At 46.7% G+C, this 21,893-nt stretch overlaps 1 protein-coding gene across 9 annotated transcripts in view; it reads left to right on the forward strand.

The window, feature by feature from the left end:
• The window catches only part of ZNF532 (zinc finger protein 532), a 108,185-nt gene that overhangs the window by 36,296 nt on the left and 49,996 nt on the right, over positions 1-21,893 (forward strand). For 8 of the 9 annotated variants that reach the window (XM_059893723.1, XM_059893720.1, XM_059893714.1 and 5 more), the window contains one exon: positions 12,657-15,019. In XM_059893723.1, the coding sequence (XP_059749706.1) occupies positions 12,674-15,019 (2,346 nt within the window). In that variant the 5' untranslated portion in view covers positions 12,657-12,673. Of the gene's footprint in view, positions 1-5,886; positions 6,003-12,656; positions 15,020-21,893 lie in introns of all 9 variants that reach the window. The other variant, XM_059893716.1, reaches the window with a different exon arrangement.

Raw genomic sequence — 21,893 nt, forward strand, 5'->3', positions numbered from 1 at the left:
ATCGCGGCCTCTCTTGTTGCAGAGCACAGGCTCCAGACGCGCAGGCTCAGTAGTTGTGGCTCACGGGCCCAGTCGCTCCGCGGCATATGGGATCTTCCCAGACCAGGGCTCGAACCCGTGTTCCCTGCATCGGCAGGCAGACTCTCAACCACTGCGCCACCAGGGAAGCCCCATCTCCATCATTTTGTGTGCAAGAAAGCATGGAGAATGCAAACTTTTAGAAATTCTATTTCTAATAAACTTAGGTTTAAAAGTTGCTAAGCTGTTTTGATTACTCAGTGGCTGACCTTGAGGCAGCTTATTGGTAAGAGGATAAAATGAAAAATTAATCTCCACATATGCAGAGCTGTTATTTAAACATTTTAGGAATTACTTCTTGTTTATAATGCCGTTCACCAACGTTCTTTGGGAGTAAAAGGATAGAAGTACCAACTTCTGCTCATCCCAGCTCCCCTCTTTGCATTTTAATACTCCCCCACTCTCTTAACTATTCATTATCTCTGTCTTACTTTTTTTAAAAAAACTTAAGTCCATGCTTTATTTAGATTTCCTCAGTTTTTACCCAGTGTCCTTTTTCTGTCCCAGGATCCCATCCAGGAGATCACGTTGCATTTAGTCACCATGTCGCCTTAGACTCCTCTTGCTGTGACAGTTCCTCAGACTTCCCTTGTTTTTTATGACCTTGATAGTTTTGAGCAGGACTGGTCAGGTAATTTTGTAGAATGTCCCTCAATTGGGATTTGTCTGATGTTTTCCCTGTGGTTAGGCTGGGGTGTAATGTGTTTCTGGGATAACCTGCTCTTCTGTCACATCAAGGGGACGTACTATCCATATGACTTATCACTGTTGATGTTGACCTTGGTCACCTGGCTCAGGTAGTGTTGGTGAGGCTTTTCCACTGTGGAGTTACTCTTTTCTCTCCCCTTTCCGTACTGTCGTCTTTGGAGGAGAGTCATTTAAGGAGTGGGATTTTTCTTCACCTCCATAAGGGTAGGGCATCTACATAAATTATTTGGAGTTCTGCACAGGAGATTTGTTTGCCTTTCCCCACTTATTCAATCATTTCAATCATTTGTATCAGTACGGACTCATGGATGTTTATTTTATATTTCAGGTTATAACCCAGTATTGCTTTATTTGTTGCTCAAATTGTACCAGCTTGAGCCGTTGGGAGCTCTTTCTGTTCACCTCTGTGTCCCTCTGACATGCTCCTCTCAATGCAGTTTGTTTCTTTTCTTTTTGTCTTGTTTTGGAGCACTTCCTTAATTTCTGGCACTACAGAATGCTCCAGGCTCATTTTGTGCATTTCCTGCCCAGTGCTGGAATTGGCCATTTCTTCAAGGAGCGCTGGTCTCTTTTTCTAGTGGAGAGCAGTGTTAGAAACCCAGGTCTCGGTGCTGGCTGTCCTCACTTTTGGTCTTTGCCAGACATCTGCCCCAGTGCTGGGTTCACCTCATATGACTCATTTCTTCATTTTCCTATCAAGTCTTTTCATATGGTTGCCCAGATCTGGCTTTTTTAAATTAATTAATTAATTAATTAATTAGTCAATTAAAAATTTTTTGGCTGCGTTGGGTCTTCGTTGCTGCGTGCGGGCTTTCTCTAGTTGCGGCGAGCAGGGACTACTCTTCGTTGCGGTGCGTGGGCTTCTCATTGCAGTGGCTTCTCTCATCGCGGAGCGTGGGCTCTAGGCGCGCAGGCTTCAGTAGTTGTGGCACGTGGGCTCAGTAGTTGTGGCTCACGGGCTCTAGAGCGCAGGCTTAGTAGCTGTGGCGCACGGGCTTAGTTGCTCTGCTGCATGTGGGATCTTCCCAGACCAGGGCTCGAACCCGTGTCCCCTGCGTTGGCAGGCAGACTCTCAACCACTGCGCCACCAGGGAAGCCCTCACATTAATTATTAATCAGTTTTTTTTTTTTTATTTTTTTTATTTTACTAACTGAGACTCAAAACTTAGAGCTTGATAAGATTCTTGGATCTCCTGTGGGGAAAACTTACTCGTGAGGGCCCTGAGGATTTGGAGAAGGCAGGTCTCACCGCCGACCTTCCATGCATCTGTGGAGGACAGTGCGTCTCTGCAGGGCACCGAGCGGCCAGCGCCCTTTCAGCTGTGACTGCCAAGCTTGCTGCTGCTGCTTGTGGGAAGCTTTGCCCACCGTGGAGAGCTAGTCCACAGTCGTGCTGTCATTTGGGCACTGCGGAGCTCAGGTGAGGGCGGTGCCCCGCGCCTCTGGTCTGAGCATCTCTTTGTCCCCCTCCCTGGTTCTGACCCCGCTGGGTCATTTGCACCTCAGCCTCCAATTCTGATCCCGACTGAGGCTCACGCCTCGGCCTGTGGGTTCTGTGCTGGACAAGGTGAGCCCCTGACCTTTGACCCCCTAGCCCCTTGCTACCAGCCCCCCTGCTGAGAGTGCTGCCCACTTAGGCTCCTTTCTCCTCTTGCTCAGATCCAGACACTGACGAGGAACCTGTCAGCCACACAGGTCTCCCGGCTGTGGTTGCAGGTCTCTGGTCTGGTTGTGGGATGAAAAGAGTAGGAACATTCCTTGAAAATCTCTTGACCACCTGCCCTCCGTGTTTGAAATGTTATGCTTTCTGTGCTTTTTGTGTAGTGTATTTGATCATGACAGAGTTCCTTCTAGATATCTAAATAGCACAGCCCTGGGGTTGGGTGTATGCTGTTATCTCCATTTTTAGGTGGAAAACTTTCCGACACAAAGAAGCCAGAGAGCACAGGGAATGTTCGTGCTGGGAGGGACATTGGGCCTCACGCCCACTGTCATTAAAGCTCATTCTCTTCACCGGGGTTTGTCCATAGAAACTAGTTTATTGTAGGGAACCGTGTGGATGGGTTTTTGTATGCTCTTGCTTGTTAGTTAAGTGACAAGAACGTAGGTCAGTAAGTGATTTCATGGAGCTGCAGAGAGAAGTAAATAGGAAATTCATCATCTCCCTCCATGCATTCATTCATCACTCACAGAACAAATATTTCTTTTACAGCTAGTAAGCAAACCATATTAGGAAAAGTTTAAACTTTCTAGTAATGTGGAAATTGTATAAGAAGTCATCTTTTTGTCTCATAAATATTTATAAAGTTGGGGGGCAGGGTGGCTTAAAGTAACTCTAATGCATGGTGGCAGCAACAGAATTGGTGCAGCCGTCTGGGAAATCATTCTGGCATTTGTGTTCACAGATCAGAAAAAATGACCTGTGGTTAGATCACAATTTGGGAACTATACCATCCCTCTTTTTGGAGACTTATAATATTTGTTAGCATAATAGAGGCTGTCCTGCAGAAAGAAATCTGTTCAACGTAGAAAAATTCAGCATTCACTATATGTATTTCAGTGCTGCATTTGTGAAAAGCCTAGTAGTAAGGTCCTTCAAAACTGGTGTCTGTGTTTCGCAGTGTGTGAAGTGCAGCATGTGAAGGTTTTTTTTTTTTTTTTTTGTTTTTTATAAATTTATTTATTTATTTTTAGCTGTGTTGGGTCTTCGTTTCTGTGCGAGGGCTTTCTCTAGTTGTGGCGAGCGGGGGCCACTCTTCATCGCGGTGCGCGGGCCTCTCATTATCGCGGCCTCTCTTGTTGCGGAGCACAGGCTCCAGACGCGCAGGCTCAGTAGTTGTGGCTCACGGGCCTAGTCGCTCCGCGGCACGTGGGATCTTCCCAGACCAGGGCTCGAACCTGTGTCCCCTGCATTGGCAGGCGGATTCTCAACCACTGCGCCACCAGGGAATCCCGTGAAGGGTTTTTAATGTTTTCCTAGTGGAGGTGAGTGTCATGGAAAACATGGATAGGACTTGGAGGGGGGACAGGTTGGGAGGGAAAACGAAGGAGGGCTTTAGTGTAAGTTTGACCTCCTGTTGGGAGAGTCAAGTGGCATATAAAGCTGGCAATTGGAAAGGTGGCTCTGAAGGCAGAATTAGGGCTGTAGGTAGAAATGTGTGAGTTCTGTGAATATATGGGATTGTTGTGACCACAGGGGTGGCCAAGGTTGCCTTTGGACAAAGGTAGATGACAGAGTCTGAAGGGACCCAGGAGGGGAAGAGCCAGGGAGTCAGGGGAAACCCGAGGGGCCCCTAGCAGTGCCTGCAGGGTCCACGAGAGGCCGAGATGGCTGGAAAATGAAATTCTGCTGAAAGGCAGCGGCAGTAAGAAAGGACACAGGCAACAAGGACCAGCACAAGGCAACAAAGAACGGGAATGGACCGTTTTTGGAGTGTTTTCTAGCTATGAGGCACTCGCTTTATTTCATTTAGTAGCTATACACTATTAAATGAACGCAAGCATTTTCATTTAACTTTTTATTTTGGAATAATTTTAGCTTCTAGAAAAATTGCAAAAATAATACAAAGACTTTCCAGGTACCCTTTACCCAGTTTTCCCTAGCCACCTTGTGTAATTATAACATATTAATCAAAACTAAAAAATTACCATTGGTATAATGCTAACTAGACTATAGACTTTACTCAAATTTCAGCAGTTTTCACCTAAGTGGAGGACACTATTTGTGTCCGGTTCCCTTTCTCTGTAGCCTTACAGTGTACAGTCAAGCTTTTGTTTTCCAAAGTTACTTTGGGTGGGTTCTTTTCCTCCCTACCCTCTTCAGCGTGGGTGTTATGTCATTTGCTTGTGATATAGTTAGTTCTTTGTTACACTTGGTCTCTTATTTTGGGCCTCTCCTCATTCCTGATTGCTTTTATTTTTTGTTTACACACAGTAAAACTCTCCGGGTTTTGACAAAGACATAGACGTGTGTATCCAGCCCCACAGTTGTGATACAGAACAGTTCTGTCACCTCCACGTTTCCTCCTACAGCCTGGATTTTAACCGTGGTTTCAGGCCAGTGGGTAACAAAGGGGTGGGGAAGGAGCTGGGCGGTGTAGGATCTGCCCGACGACTGAGAACTTAACTGTGAAGGCAGTGTGCCCATGGACAGAGCACAAGGGTAGGGTCGCCAGATTGAGGCTGAGGGACGTCTCTCTAGCCAGTAGGTAGAGGTAATAGGAGCGGCCAAAAGCCCCGGAGCAGGGCAGCAACCTCCCGGTGAGGACCAGCTTGGAAAGGCCAGCTGTGCGGGATCAGGCAGGGTCTGAAGGCAGGCGGACCGTGGGGAGGGGTCCTGCCTGTTGTCTCTGAAGCTGACTGTGGAAAGAAGAAGGTGTGGGGTAGGTACCAGGGGAAGGTTAGAAACAGCCTCTGTCCCCTGGCAGGGTGGGAGTTAATGAGAAGGAAAAGAGAGGGTGGTGGGGCAGAGTGGCACAGAGGGTGCTCTGGGGCACGAGGAGCAGGGATTGGCTGCAATCCTCTCTAGAGGAACCCTGGGCAGCTGCAGAACCATGTGGAAAACGCAAAGGAGCTTTTTACTGCAGAGCTTTTGTTTGACCTGTGAGTGCTTGGAGTTGGGGGGAGTGATGCAAGGAGTAGGCCGAGAACTGCGAGTCGAGCTTCTGGAAAAGGCTGAGCTTTGTAGGGACCATTTGCTTCTATTCCTGTGGGAGGAAGGGGGGGGGGTGGAGGAGGGAAGGGGAGGCGCTCGTAGGTATAGCCTTGAGGGAAAAGTGAAGGATAACCACAGGGAAGGGCAGGGGCTGGATATATTCTTGTCTTTCCCAAGGTTGTGCCCTGATTAAGTGACTCTGTGTTTATATTTCCGGAGCAGTTTGAACTTTCACATCGGTGGTTTTTCAGATCAGGAATATTAGGTATTAACTGAAGAAGAAAACACGGCCTTGGCCAGAGTATCTGTATGTCAATATTGATACCATCAGGATTCAGTGAAACAAGAAGATATCTATTCTGGATGATAGCAGCTGCATTAGCTAATTTCTTATTAACTCATACAGAATTAAAACGCATATTCTTTTCTTTTCACCTTATGTACAGACTGTCTTCTTACACACGGGCAGCTAACCTGGTGGAGGCTGTTTAGAAAGTGAAGTTCTTCTGGCCTCAGCAGGCGGTGTGCAGGGAGCTGGGGGAGCGCCCGCCATTGCGGGAAGGTGAGAGGGGCTGGGCGCTCTGTGGTCCTGGGTCACACTTCTTTCCAGTGGCTGGAGCGGAGCCTCAGACCTACACGGTGACCTGGCTTACCGTCCAGATCCACCCAGGGCCTGATTAGTGTGGAGGATGGAGATGAAGTAAACACTTCTCTTTGGCGTTTCGGCACTTGTATGGGGCCTTCAGTTGGCATGTATTTAAGAGATTCCATAGCTCCATTTATTATTGCTTATTTTTTCCCTCAAAGCTATACACACGTAGCCATTCATGTATGTGTGTGTGTGTGTGTGTGTGTGTGTGTGTGTGTATTTTCTTTTTTAGTTATTATTTTTTTGAGACCTAAGTGTCTGCCCGTTTTTGGGGCCCAGTCTCCTTGTCCGTCCCCCACCCTTTCCTAGAGAGAAGCACTGAGGCAGAGACGTGGCCGATCAGGTGTTCTGTTTTGTTTTGTTTTTGTTTTTTGTTTTAAACTCCACAAAACTGACATCTGTTCCCAGCTGGTTTAGGAAGAGCGAGCAAAGAAGCATGAAGCAGATTTGTGTAACTGAACCTGCTGTTCGGGATGGAATTGCAGTGAGAAAATATTTTTCCCTGATAAGCAATTCAGATTGAAGTGAGGGAGAAGGAAATGGTCAGTTGGGGAAAAAGAGATGTGATGTCTTTTTCTCTTTTGTGGTTGAAGAGATGTCATGATGGAGAGCGTTGAAAATGCTAAAGGTGAAAAGGGATTGGTGAAGAAGGAAGAGCCAAGGGCGTGTGTGTACTAGTATGAGGGGAAAGGCAGGGATTGGGAGGTAGAGGCCGGGAGAAGCCAACCCCCTGCTTATTTCTTTGAAGACATGAAACCTGAGGGTGCTAAGTCATTTTCTATGAGGAACAAACTAAATGTGAAGCATTGCATAATATAAACACACATTATAAGAACATTGCATATTTGAAGAAAAGAAGGTTAGAAATGTGAGTTAGATTCATTAATCTGTTGAATTACTTCTTCGAAAAGGGCTTCAGTGGCCTGATAAGTGCCAGAAAACAGTGACAAATATAGTCCCCCAAAAGGATAACAGACCTTGGATTATCATAGTTGTTCTTTGAAGTTTGTATAATGCTGTTGAGGCGATCTATAGACTTTGATTTGTTTTTCTTCAGGATTATTATGACTTAGCGTTTATTGATTTTCATTAAAGAAAATGTTAGTTTCTCCATTTACATGGGGAAGCCGATGTGTTGTCACCGGTCACATTGACCTTTGCATATTCATTTTCATTTTGCAGGCATGTATCTGGGGATTATTTGCAGTTGGGTTCAGTGGTTACATTATGACCGGGAGCTTCTATGCCATCATCCTCTAGTTGGAAATTGACAAGTGGCTCCATGAAGAACAGTTTTTTATTGCAAAGTATAAGAAGTATGATTAAGGGGTGAATGGGTTTTTAAGTTTTTCTTTTGATTTGATAACTTTTGACTTTTACCAACAAAGATGAAATAGCTTACTATAATTTTAAGAGACTTTGGTAGGAAAAGAAGTGTTTTGTCTGTGTCATAGGAGGGAATAGAGTGACCATGTGAGAGACTTGAGCTCTTTGATTTTCTCTTTTTATAAACAGGCCTAGCATTTTCCCCCCCAGACATTTTCAAGGTGAAAGGACTTTTATACATTAAGCACAAATGCTGTTAGTGAATTATACGTTATTTATAGGGGGTTTAGTTTTAAATTAAAAGACTGTTAGTGCCTCTGAAGGAAGCTGTATTTTACAGGGTTTAAATGAGATGAAAGACATTATTGCAATAACTAAAACTAATTCTGTTTGAAAGTCAAGCTGTTGAGGGAAAGGGAAGCTAAAATGAGATCTTTTTATCTTATCTTTTAAACGAGAAGACTGAGATTTATCTTTGTAATGTTTTTAAAGCAGAAGAATCTATTTTTAAAACAGTACTTAGGAATTGGGGAGAAAAACAGTAAAGAAAACTTTCAAACATAAACATTTCTCTCTGTATTTGATAGAACGGAGAAATGAAGCAGGAGTTAAGCATTTTTTTCCCCCAAGTGGTAAATTCACTCTCGCCTTCCAGAATGTGGGAAGGGTGAGGGTAATAGGACGGTGTGATTGTGGGCATGAAAAACATTTCTATAAACCAAAAAAGAAGTGTGAAGTTACAGACAGCGGTGTTTATTACATTGATTATACAACCCAGGAGAGGTGAACTCACCGCCACTGTGGTCTTGGGTTTCAGACAACGCGATGTGCTTTCAGCGGCCGCTGCACTTGACCTGTAATGCCCGCTGTGCATTTTCACCTTATAGTCAGGATTCAGGTGAACTAGGAGAGCTGACTCATATGTTTTTTGTTTTTTTAAATTTATTTTTATTTATTTTATGGCTGTGTTGGGTCTTCGTTTCTGTGCGAGGGCTTTCTCCAGTTGCGGCAAGCGGGGGCCACTCTTCATCGCGGTGCGCGGGCCTCTCACTATCGCGGCCTCTCTTGTCGCGGAGCACAGGCTCCAGACGCGCAGGCTCGGTAGTTCTGGCTCACGGGCCCAGTTGCTCCGCGGCACGTGGGACCTTCCCGGACCGGGGCACGAACCCGTGTCCCCTGCATTGGCAGGCAGACTCCCAACCACTGCGCCACCAGGGAAGCCTGACTCATATGTTTTTAAACCGCTGCTAATTCACTCTTACCTCTCCACAGTGTCCCAGTACTTCACCCCAAAGAGTTCATCTGGGTTTATTTTCTTCCCTAAAGAGAAAGTATATACATCTTAGGCATTTAGAGGACTGAGGGGTGGGAGCAGGTAGGGCTACATGTCCACAGAGAAAGTTGTTCCTGCATCAGGAATGTCTTCTGGACCCCTTGGGGGGTTTGCAGACGTGGAGATTCCTCTCTGGGGTTTTCTAAGCCTTCACTCTGCTTTAGTTGTGCAGATAGGAAAAGATACCGGCAGTGTGGTGGGCGACATCCTACCATTGACTGTAAGATTTAATGCTGCTGCTGCCGCCGCCATATGTGAGCACCTGTGTGTCCATAAACCAGGCAGGTCCCTGTTGTGTGTGAACAGGAGGGAGATAGTACGAATCATGTATTAATCTTCCAAGTATTCATCAGAATGCCTGCCAGCTGCACTGCCAGTGTGAACTGCCAGTCGCTTAGCAAGTTGTGTCTCACGTGGTGACCCTTTTATCATTTCTTGTGGTTGCGTGTTCTGGGCCTACCACCCACTGAGTATTTGAATTTTCTGTTACGTTCTTTTTGTTCCTGAACTGACTGCCCTCTAGGATGAATGGTGTGAAACTGGATGACGTCTTTTGCTCACCAAAATCATAAGAAGAGGGCAAAGGACATAAATCCCATGTAGCTGTAAAGAAAGGGTTGAGGGATTTAGGCAGAGCCCCGCCACCACTGGGGACCTCCAGAGCCTGGATCCCAGCTTTGGATAAGTGGTGGCATTAAAAAACCACCTTTCAGGCCCATTCGACTCCAGTGGGGTTTTGGGGGTGGTTCATGAGTCTATGTTTTGAATTCTCTAAAAAATGATCTACAAACTTGGATCATCATGGCTGGTAAAGATAGATCGCAGGGATGCTTCGCTAATGGTGGTTTTATTGTGAGTATTCAATTTATAAAGGCAGTATGATGCTTAAAAATAAAACTGGTGAGGGACTTCCCTGGTGGCGCAGTGGTTAAGAATCCGCCTGCCAACGCAGGGGACACAGGTTCGATCCCTGCTCCGGGAAGATCTCACATGCCACGGAGCAACTAAGCCTGTGTGCCACAGCTGCTGAAGCCTGCGCGCCTAGAGCCCGTGCTCCGCAACAAGAGAAGCCACTGCAATGAGAAGCCCACGCACTGCAACGAAGAGTAGCCCCCGCTCGCCCTAACTAGAGAAAGCCTGTGCTCAGAAACGAAGACCCAACGCAGCCAAAAATAAATAAATAAATAAATAAAATAAATTAAAAAAATAAATAAATAAAACTGGTGACATTCAGGGATTATTCCTAAGTGGGTGGACTCTTAAGTGGATATATTGTCTGACAGATGGATTTTTCATTGCCCACATTTTACAGTTCAGCTTCATTTAAAAAACAATCATAATATCAAACTTTCTCGCTAGATTTGACTTCATATAGATGTTTTCCTGTCATTATATGCTTAGAAGTGTTGTACTTTGATGCCGGGGGTACATTATTCCCTGTCTGGTCCTGCAGGCACCCATCTGGGAGAAAAGTGGCCCAGAGTGTTCTCTCTCTAGGCTAAGCAAACCATCTAGAGAAAAGTACATGTGACTTCTGAGACATAAGTGCATGGAAAGTGATTTATTCCTTTTTTTTTATGATTTTTTTTCTGTTGCTTTATCTCTTTTTATTAATGCACTTAAAAAAATTAATTTATTTATTTTTGGCTGCTTTGGGTCTTCGTTGTTGCACGCGGGCTTTCTCTAGTTTTGGGGAGCGGAGGCTACTCTTCGTTGCGGTGTGTGGGCTTCTCATCGTGGTGGCTTCTCTCGTTGTGGAGCACGGGCTCTAGGCACGCGGGCTTCAGTGGCAGTGGCACGTGGGCTCAGTAGTTGTGGCTTGCAGGCGCTAGAGCGCAGACTCAGTAGTTGTGGCTCACGGGCTTAGTTGCTCCGCGGCATGTGGGATCTTCCCGGACCAGGGCTCGAACCCGTGTCCCCTGCGTTGGCAGGCAGATTCTTAACCACTGTGCCACCAGGGAAGCCCTGGAAAGTGATTTATTCTTCAGCTCCTGTTGAGCCATAAGTGTTTGTTTCATCTTCAACAGTAGTTTTTCCCAACGAAATTCTTTGAAGTGTTTGGATGTGTCCCAGAGTGGGTGAATATGCTGAGGGTGTCTTAGCAGCTGATGATGGATTTATGGTTAATGTGAATTTTCACGGGTATGTTTATTGTTGCCTGAGTAGAAATCCTACTTTGATCCTCATATAGTTATTTTTATTAGGAATGCATGATGTTTTACAGATTGTACAAGAAAAAAATCATTAAATACTTTTGTAAAATGTGAAAGACAACTTCTCAGTGATTTAAAGCAGATTTAAAGGAGGAATGATGTAGTAAATATTGACGAGGAAAGAGTCTAGGTGTCTACAAATCACTTAGGCCGATTCTTCCATTGAAAGTTGCCTAAGATCAGCTGTGATCCTCGTTTCTTCCGACATTGATTGTTGCTTGATTCCCCTCTCTTCTTCCCTTCTTCTCCTTTGCTTTCTTTCTCTCCCTCTCCTTCCTTTTCCAGTTTTTCATTCTCCCTCTTCCCTTTCCTTCTTTCCTTCTCTTCCTGGCTGCTGGCCTCCACAGCAGAAGGAAGGAACAGGCCCAGAGAGATCCCCTTACTTCCTGAGGGTCTCAGAGGCAGTGAGTTGTCGGCAGAGCGGGGTCAAGGCCTGTTCTTATTGTAAGTCCTGTGTTCTGGTCCCTGACTTGTGTCCTGTTGGTTATTTGGCATTTATGGTGCAAAGGCAAGTGAGACATTGCCTGTCTTCAGGCAGCTGACCAGGCCAGTAGGTAAGAAGAGACAAGTACACACACACTGTAATACATACAGAGCATAATCGAATCATAAGATGGAGTACTCTGGGGGTTCAGGGAGGAGGAAGAGCTCCCCTACAGTGGAAGGGTCCCTTGTAAAGACCCTAAGCAGTCTGTGTATTTATATATCCTTCATCTTTAGTAACGGCTGTGACTGTCCATTTTCCTAAAACTCTCCATCCTCCTACCATCCAGGGCTTCGTGCACATTAATGCAAGCACTTCTTCATAGACTATTGTCCACCCTCATCTAGGCTGGCTGCCAAAGAGAGGGCCTTCCTCCCCCGGGCTCTGTCACGTCCTTGGGTCCATGTTGTCACGTGCTGGGAGTAATTTCATGGAAGGCCTTTCTCAGCTGCCACAGCCATTTGCAAGACTGTGTTGGCTGAGTAGTGATTAGGAAACAGCTGTGCGTTCCCTTAACCAGCGAAACCACTGGACTTGGGAGGGAGATGGAAGGGACACTACACTTTTCTGCCTGGAGAGTGTTTTTTTCCCCCAACGTAATGGAGGGAATTAAGATTAAGTAAAAACTGATGGAATGAGCTCCTGGGGGAGTTTTGAAAATCTCAGATGGAACTTTATTAGCAGTAGACGGCCTGTGCTGGGTTGGGATGCTCACTTCTGTGGATGAATTGAAATCTGTAATTGGTTTTTTGCCTGTAATATATTGCTTTTAATGTGATATCCCAAATCTGACGGTGACTGTGTGAGCAATAATTTTGCCAGTAGAGTTAAATGCTGTCAAGATCAAAATATGTTTGGAAGTAGCTTTTTGTGAAAATGGTGAGATGAATCCAATGATAAATAACATTTTCTAGTCGTTAACACCAGAACCTGCTCTTCGTGCTAGAATAGTTTTGATCAGCTTGTTAGAGAGGCTCCACGCTGGCAGTGGTGTGCGGCATTTTGGAGGAATTACTTCAAAGCTGCAATCATCAGGGCTTCATACCTGTTTTCCGGACGCTTGTTCACTTTGGCTCAGTGTCCCGACATCATAATAAGTGCAGTTGGCAACTCGCTCTTTTCGTGGTAATCGTCAGTGTTCGCGTGAGTCCCATAGGGATGTTTATCTGCATGTTCATTGCTGATGGAATTATTTTCTGTTCGTTTGACAGAACATCTGATCAAATTCATGACCATGGGGGATATGAAGACCCCAGACTTTGATGACCTCCTGGCAGCATTTGACATCCCAGATATGGTCGATCCCAAAGCAGCTATTGAGTCTGGACACGACGACCAGGAAAGCCACATCAAGCAGAACGCCCACGTGGATGACGACTCCCACACGCCGTCCTCCTCCGACGTCGGCGTCAGTGTTATCGTGAAGAACGTTCGCAACATCGACTCCTCCGAGGGCGCGGAGAAGGACGGCCACAATCCCACCGGCAACGGCCTGCACAACGGGTTTCTCTCGGCGTCCTCTCTTGACGCTTACGGTAAAGATGGATCGAAGTCCTTGAAAGGAGACGTGCCTACCTCAGAGGTGACTTTAAAAGACTCCGCTTTCAGCCAGTTCAGCCCCATCTCCAGTGCTGAGGAGTTTGACGACGATGAGAAGATAGAGGTGGACGACCCCCCGGACAAAGAGGACACGCGCTCCGGTTTCAGATCGAACGTGTTGACAGGGTCGGTTCCCCAGCAGGACTATGAGAAACTGAAGGCGCTCGGGGGAGAAGGCTTAAGCAAGACTGGCATCTCGACGTCAGGCAGCCTAGATAAAAACAAAGTTGTTAAGAGAGAAACGGAAGCAAATTCTATAAATCTGAGTGTTTATGAACCTTTCAAAGTCAGAAAAATGGAGGATAAACTGAAGGAAAACTCTGAAAAGGTGCTTGAAAACAGGGTCCACGAGGGGAAGCTGACCTCGGAGAAGAGTGACGCCTCCCTCGGCGGTGTGGTGCCCTCGAGGACCAAGCCATCCTCCAAGCTTTCTTCCTGCATCGCTGCAATCGCGGCTCTTAGTGCTAAAAAGGCCGCTTCCGACTCCTGTAAAGAACCAGTGACCAACTCCCGGGAGTCCTCTCCGTTACCAAAAGAAGTAAACGATAGCCCTAGAGCCATTGAAAAGTCTCCGGAATCCCAGAGTCTCATCGATGGGACAAAAAAAGCATCCCTCAAGCAGCCGGATAGTCCCAGGAGCATTTCCAGTGAGAACAGTAGCAAGGGATCGCCATCCTCTCCTGCAGGGTCAACACCAGCAATTCCCAAAGTCCGCATAAAAACCATCAAGACGTCTTCTGGGGAAATCAAGAGAACAGTGACGAGGGTGTTGCCTGAAGTCGATCTCGATGCCGGAAAAAAGCCTTCTGAGCAGACGGGGCCCATGGTGGCGTCCGTGACGTCGCTGCTGTCGTCTCCGACCTCGGCTGCCGTCCTCTCCTCCCCGCCCAGGGCGCCTCTGCAATCGGCGGTCGTTACCAACGCGGTGGCCCCCGCCGAGCTGACCCCCAAACAGGTCACCATCAAGCCTGTGGCGACTGCCTTCCTCCCGGTGTCGGCCGTGAAGACGGCCGGGTCTCAAGTCATTAATTTGAAGCTCGCCAACAACACGACGGTCAAAGCCACGGTCATATCTGCTGCTTCCGTGCAGAGCGCCAGCAGTGCCATCATTAAAGCCGCCAACGCCATCCAGCAGCAAACCGTCGTGGTGCCGGCCTCCAGCTTGGCCAACGCCAAACTCGTGCCAAAGACTGTGCACCTTGCCAACCTTAACCTTCTGCCTCAGGGCGCCCAGGCCACCTCCGAGCTCCGCCAGGTGCTCACCAAACCTCAGCAGCAAATAAAGCAGGCAATAATCAATGCCGCGGCCTCGCAGCCACCCAAGAAGGTGTCGCGGGTCCAGGTGGTGTCCTCCCTGCAGAGTTCTGTGGTGGAAGCTTTCAACAAGGTGCTGAGCAGCGTCAACCCAGTCCCAGTTTACATCCCCAACCTCAGTCCTCCTGCGAACGCGGGCATCACGTTACCGACCCGCGGCTACAAGTGCTTGGAGTGTGGGGACTCTTTCGCCCTCGAGAAGAGCCTGACCCAGCACTACGACAGGCGCAGCGTGCGCATCGAAGTAACGTGCAACCACTGCACCAAGAACCTCGTTTTTTACAACAAGTGCAGTCTCCTGTCCCATGCCCGCGGGCACAAGGAGAAGGGAGTGGTGATGCAGTGTTCACACTTGATCTTGAAGCCAGTCCCAGCAGATCAGATGATTGTTTCTCCATCAAGCAATACTCCTGCTTCATCTTCCGCCCTCCCGAGCTCCTCGGGAGCCGGCACACACACTGTAACAAAAATTCAGTCTGGCATAACCGGGACAGTCATATCAGCCCCTTCCAGCACACCCATCATTCCAGCTATGCCTCTGGATGAAGACCCATCCAAGCTCTGTAGGCATAGTCTGAAATGTTTGGAGTGTAATGAAGTTTTCCAGGATGAGACGTCGCTGGCCACTCATTTCCAGCAGGCTGCAGATACAAGTGGACAAGTAGAGTATCATTTACATTTTGGTGTTTCGGTGATGGGTCTGTAGACATGAGTGCTCTCTACCATGCCGTTGATTTTAGGGGCGGGAGCTCAGTTAAATGGGGAGATGTGTGTGTATATTTGTGTACACACTCCCACGTGAGAGGATTGTTTTCATAGAGCGATGTTGAAATATGAATCTTATTTAAAAATCAGTTTTTTGGAAGATGATTCTTTTAGACAGTTAGAAACTGTGTACTAGTTGGGTCATGGCACCTTAGATTTAGGGTAAGTAAAGGAGTTCTTAATTGTTGGGTGATTGGAATTTATGCTGGAAGTCTGAGCTCTAGCGAGTGATAGTGTAGACCCATTGGATTAAGTGTTCAAGTCAGGCTACGTCACCAGTGTTCCTGAGTCATTTATTAGTGACCATTTTGGGATTTAAAAATTTCCTGTTGTTGTTTATAATTATTGTCTTTTACAGTTAAACACACCCAGTTGATACCCACTTTTCAGGCGTGTCTGCTTACTTAAGGTGTTGGTCTGGTATATTCAGTAATATTCTCCACTGCAGTGAATTTAAGCTGCTAACGGAAAGCCCATCTCCACTTAAATATAGAATACCTTTGAGTTTGTGTTTGTGACATTTTTTTTTTTTTTGGGGCTGCGTTGGTTCTTCATCGCGGTGGCTTCTCCTGTTGCGGAGCACGGGCCCTAGAGTGCACGGGCTTCGGTAGTTGTGGCACGTGGGCTCAGTAGTTGTGGCGTGTGGGCTCTAGGGTGCGTGGGCTCAGTAGTTGTGGCTCGTGGGCTCTAGGGCACAGGCTCAGTAGTTGTGGCGCACGGGCTTAGTTGCTCTGCGGCATGTGGGATCTTCCCGAACCAGGGATTGAACCCGTGTCCCCTGCCTTGGCAGGTGGATTCTTAACCACTGTGCCACCAGGGAAATCCCTTGTTTCTGGCATTTTTGGTTTGTTTTTTTGTGGTGAAGTGTAGGTTGGTGTTGGTGAGATGTATTTCACAATGCGCGTCAGTCAGCGATCTTATCTCTACCATTTGCTTCTCTCCATGAGGCAACTTCTGGGCAGTAGATAAATGTGTTTTACAGATATATGGAAGTAACTGGGCATGTTGAATGAAACTAATTCAAGCTAGAAAGACCATATGATTTATTTTGCAAACCAGGAAACTTGTGATATTGGAAGGGGTGCTAGTTTGAGCTGATATACTCTGGCTCAAACTTCTGTTTTTGAAGACCCAGTGGTAAACTGATCTTTCCCTTATTTGCCTCCACTATCTTGTGACGAGGAGCTTTATGCTGTGGTTCAGACGTCTGGTACTGTCACCGTCTGGTACTGTCACCGTGATCAGTTCCCCAAGGGCAACTGCTGAGTTAAGTTCTTTGTAGGATTTGAGTTTGGGGAACAAAAGATCAAGAATACCTCAGTGACTTTTCCTCTGGACATTCAGTTGAGTGGAAATGGAGACGATAAAAGAGTTTCGAGAACATTCTTGCATCGAGAACTTTGGATGTTACATGTTTCATTGGCTCTGACAGTAAAGTACTCAGGTGGCTAGGCTGGTTTAAGAAGAAGTGATTGATGCAGCCCCCCAGGCGCGTCCTGGTGACAGGCTTGGGTTCTGTCTGGGTTCCTCTTATTTGGTCACCACTTCATCAAAGGGGCAGTCTTTTCTTTCTGTCTTAAAAGGATGCAGTTAAAAAAAAAAAAGAAAAAGCTGTTTCTGTAGTTCTCTCTGTCCTGCGGGTATTTTGTGCAGGTGGTGGATTATGTCCCGGCTCGCGTGGGCCGGTCTGTATTGGCATGTGGAGCTGCCTTGAGAGATGTCTGTTCCCTTGGGGACCCTTTCTTCCCTGTTTTCCCCTCGTTTTTGTTCTCTGTTAACCATTTAGGCGCATCAGCCGAACTAGGGTCAAATAGGGAAGCGCTTTCTCTCAGGGAGAGAGATTGACGTCTCTTCTTGTGTGGGTGGTGCTTTGCCTTGATTGACTCACTCTTTGTGTTTTGCTGGGACGGGTGTGTAGTGCAGCTCCCCCGTTTCCCCTGGAGCGCTGAGGAATGAGTCAGGGCAGAATATGTGTTAACTCCAGGGCCAGGTAACCCTAGGCCGGACAGTCACCCCGTCCTGGTTCCTTCCTCTGACTCTGCCGAGCTAGGGTCCGCTCAGCCCACCTGAGAAGAGCATTTCTATCGAGTGCGCTTCAGCTGCTGTCTGATCCAGCCACCGCCTGGCTGGCAGCATCAGCGCACCCCGTGGCACCCCCCCTGCTCCTCACTGCCCCTGCTTTCTCCGAAGCCCTGCCCTTCACCGCGGTATACCCTCCACAACTTGCCACTCTTCTCAGGCTCAGCCAGGGGTCCTGCGCGCCCGGGGGCAGCCTGGTCTCTCACCCAGCCGCCCCGCCTGCGCCCCTGGGCGCGCAGCAGCTGCCCCTTCTTCAGCCTCCTTAACACCCTCCTCGAGTCCCTCCTGCAGCCCAGGAGGCCCGTGGCATCCGTGCGGCTCCTGCTGTCCTAGCCTCACGTGTAGCGGGAGCTCGGGTGGTCCCCACCTGTGGTTGCCCCTCCCCCCCCCCCCCCGCCCCCGCCACCGCGTGGCGTCAGGTAACCATGGCGATGGGAGGCTGGGGCCGAAGACAGGAAGGACGGCAGAGAAAAGAGAAAAATTCTTCGTTTCGTCTTCTCCAGTTTGCTATTCACACGACCGCTGGCCGGTTTACAGTTTGTGACCTTAAATTTAAGTGTGGGGGAAAAGTCCACCTGTATAAACTGTTTCCTCTCTGACAAGGGCACTTACAACACTTAGTTCAACTTCTCAATTTTGTAAGAAGATCTAAGGGCACCTCAAGCACCAGTCTTTCCCTGAGCGCCTTCTTTCTGTCTTACTTTCCGTTTCTCCGTTGGCCCCCCCATTCCTGGCAACTTGTGGGTGAACTTGAGCCAGAGGAGGCTGCCTCACTGCCCGAGGGTGGGGACCGTTACAGGGTCAGCCCCGGGCCCGCGGCTGCCCGTTTTCTCTCCGGGCTCTTCTCAGGTCTGCCCAGGCCGGGCTTCCCTGCATCTGCATGTAGGCTTAGAGAGTCATGTACAACAGCTTCCTGTACTGACCCCAGCGAGCGTTGATTCTGGAGGTTAAAGGGTGTGACCTCAGGGCCCTGGCAAGACTAACAGGCCCACTGGCCCTTGCTCCGTGCCTTTCCACGTGTGAGTTTACCGGACCTAGAGAAAGGTGTGCCGGTTCACTGGCAGCGGGGATATTCCTTCCTCCTTCCCTCCCTTCCTCCCATCCGGGATATTCCTCCCTTCCTTTCTCCTGCCCACCTTCTACTTATAATTGCCAAGGTAGTTGAAAAATTTTACGTGATAATGCCGAAAGTATCCCGTGCTAATTAATGCCTTGAGTCTTCTCAGATCATCCCATTTTCAAATTAAACTTTTTATTTTGAGGTAATTGTAGATTCAGGTAAGAAATAATACAGAGGGATCCTGTGTACCCTTTACCCAGTTTGTCCCGATGGCAACATCTTGCAAAACTATTAAACGGTATCATATCCAGGCTGTTGGCACTGGTGCTGTTGATAACGTAGAGCCTTTCCGCGACCGTAAGGACCCCTCGTACTGCCTTTTTAGAGCCACGGTCACCTCCCTCCCGCCCCCGCCTCCCTCTTAGCCCCTAGGAGCCACTAATTTCTTCTCCTTTCTGTAATCTTGTCATTTCAGGAATGTTATATAAATGGAGTCATACCGTGTGTAGCCTCTGAGACTGACTTTTTTCCACTCAGCGTAATTCCCTGGAGATTCATCCAGGTTGTTGGCTATGTCACTAGTTTGTTCCCAGTTTGGGGCTATTATGAATAAAGCTGCCACAAACATTTGTCTGCAGGTTTTTGTGGGAACGCAAGTTTTCCTTTCTCAGGGATAAATCCTTTTTGTGTGCTGGGTTGTATGGTAGTTGCATATTTATATTCTTAAGAAATTCTTTTCCACAGCGGCTGTACAATTTTAAATCTCAAGAGCAATGTATGAGTGATCTAGTTTCTCCACATCCTCACTGACATTTGGTGGTGGCATCATTTTGTATTTTAGCTATCCGGATAGGTGTGTAGTGATATCTTGTGGTTTTAATTTGTGTTTCCTCCATAGCTAATAATGTTGAATATCTTTTTATGTTTATTTGCCATCTGCAGATCCTTTTTGGTGAAATGTCTCTTCTTTTGTCCATTTTCTAATTAGTTTTCTTGTTTGTTTTTACTGTTGAGTGTTAAGAGTTCTTGATATATTTTAGATACTGGTCCTTTGTTGGTATGTGGTTGCAAGTCTTTTCTCCCAGTCTGTGGCTTGTCTTTTCATCTTATTAGGTCTTTGGCAGAATAAATGTTTTTAATTTTGATGAAGTCCCATTTATCAGTTTTCTCTTTTACGGCTTGTGCTTTTGGTGTCAGGTCTAAGAATGCTTTGCTGTAGATCCTAAGAACCTTCTTTTATGTTTTTTTTCTAAAAAAATTTTAGTTTTATGATTTACGTTTAAGTCTGTGATCCGTTTTGGGTTAATTTTTGTATAATGTGTCAGACTTCGATGGAGATTTCTTTTTCCCCATGCATGTCCTTTTTCTCCAATACCACTTGTCCAGAAGACTGTCTTTCCTCCATTGAATTGCCTTTGCAGTTTGTCAGACATCAGCTGGCATATTTGTGGAGCCATTTCTGGGACTCTGGTGGACTGACTCCTCCAACTTTATTCTTTCCTCTCAAAATCGTTTTTTAGCTATTCTGGTTATTTTGCCTTTCCATATATATTTTAGAATAGTCTTGTCTATAGCTACAAAAAAATTCTTGTTGGAATTTTGATAGGAATTATGTTAAACCTGTATATCAATTTGGGGAGAACTCTTCTTTATTGAGTCTTTCAGTCCATGAACAAAGAATGTCTCTCCATTTATTTGGATCTTCTTTGATTTATCATTTTGTAGTTCTTATCATACAAGTCTTATACATGTTTTGTTTGCTAGCTTTAGCTTTCCTTCTTTCTTTACATGTTTTGTTGGTGCTCCCCCTCCCCCCTGCCCCCCCTTCCACGTGGGCAAGTGTAAATGGTATTATATCTTTCATTGTTCACATGTTCGTTGCTAATATATGGAAACACAATTAATTTTTTTTTTTTTAATCTCACTAATTTTTTTTTTTTAATAGCTACTTTATTTATTTATTTATTTACTTATTTATTTTTAGCTGTGTTGGGTCTTCGTTTCGTGCGAGGGCTTTCTCTAGTTGCGGTGAGCGGGGGCCACTCTTCATCACGGTGCGCAGGCCTCTCACTGTCGCGGCCTCTCTTGTTGCGGGGCACAGCCTCCAGACACGCAGGCTCAGTAGTTGTGGCTCACGCGCCCAGTTGCTCTGCGGCATGTGGGATCTTCCCAGACCAGGGCTCGAACCCATGTCCCCTGCATTAGCAGGCAGATTCTCAACCACTGCGCCACCAGGGAAGCCCCACAATTAATTTTTGTGTATTTATCATGTATTCCTTGTCTTTGTTAAGCTCATTATTGGATTTAGGGTATTTTTTTGGGGGAAAGATTATATTGATTTTTTTTTCAGATATTGAACCAGCCTTGCATCTCTGGGATGAATCCCACTTGATCAAGGTGTGTAATTCTTTTTATATATTGTGAATTATATTTGCTAATATTTTGTTAGTATTTTGCATCTGTATTCATATAGGAAGGGACTTATAATTGGTGTTAGATTTTCTTTAAATATTTGATAGAATTCTTCAGTGAAACCATCTGGGCCTGGAAATTTCTTTTTTGGGATTTTTTTTTTTTAAACACCGGCTGGGCTGGTGGAGGGACTCATAATCACTTGGTGGGGATGAAAGTCCCACTTCCCTGCTGCCTTCTCTGATACCATCTGGGTGAGGGTATTAGGACACCTTATTACAGCCTCAGGAGCGGAGGTCTGGGCTCCACCTGGACTTGGTGTGCTATGGGTGAGGCCACAGTGTTTCCTGGGGTGTTTGGCTGGAGTAGAGCAGTAATTGTGTCTTTTGCTAGGCTGCCCCTTTCCGGATCCTTTGGCTAGAGATAGCAGGCTTTTGTTGGGGATTTTTTTGTCTGTGCCCATTGGCGTTTCTGGGTTCCCAGTTTCCTCAGCTCCAAATCTGGGATCCGTGAGGCAAAAAGAACCCCAGAGAACTCATCACTAGGGACCTGAGGTGCCTAGCCAGCCTGCCTTCTCTCTGCCTTTCAGAGTCTCTTTATGTTTGTTGTATATATAATACCCAGGAGTGTTAGTTGTACTTAGTGGAAGGAATAGAGAGACGTACTTCTATTCCATTTCCCTGGAAGTGGAAGTTTCACTCTATTTTTTCAAATACAACTGTTTTGTCTTCCAGGAGAGAGTGTGTAGTTTACATCATTGGGCTCTGCCTGAGGCCTCCGGCCTGTGATTCTCAGTCACTTTTTGGAGTCAGGCTTCCTAGGAGGACAGCATTCCACTTGACTCTGGACTCCTCTCCTCTCTGAGCCTCAGGCATGTCCCCTGCTCAGTGAGGTCACCTCTGTCTTGGCCTATCTGTGACAGCTGTCAGGAGCAAGCATCTCTTCTTCTCCCTTTCACGTGTGTTGAACCCAGCCTCTTAAGACCTCAGCCCTTCTCTTGAGAATGACTTCTTTGTTTAGTGCAGGCACCATCTCCCTTCTCTTTTTATCTTTCATTTTCTCCCCACTTATATTTTTACCCCTGTTTATGGTTTGAAAGGATCCTTTTCCAAGTTGGTCCAGGGGTGCTTGTTTGAACCCAGTAAAGGATTTCTTTCTCTTTTGACACCAGCTGTGGCTGTCTGTGCGAAACCTCCTCTCACCGCCACCCCGTACATAC

This window comes from Balaenoptera ricei, chromosome 14 (assembly GCF_028023285.1).
Source record: "Balaenoptera ricei isolate mBalRic1 chromosome 14, mBalRic1.hap2, whole genome shotgun sequence".
Classification (NCBI taxonomy): Eukaryota; Metazoa; Chordata; class Mammalia; order Artiodactyla; family Balaenopteridae; genus Balaenoptera; species Balaenoptera ricei.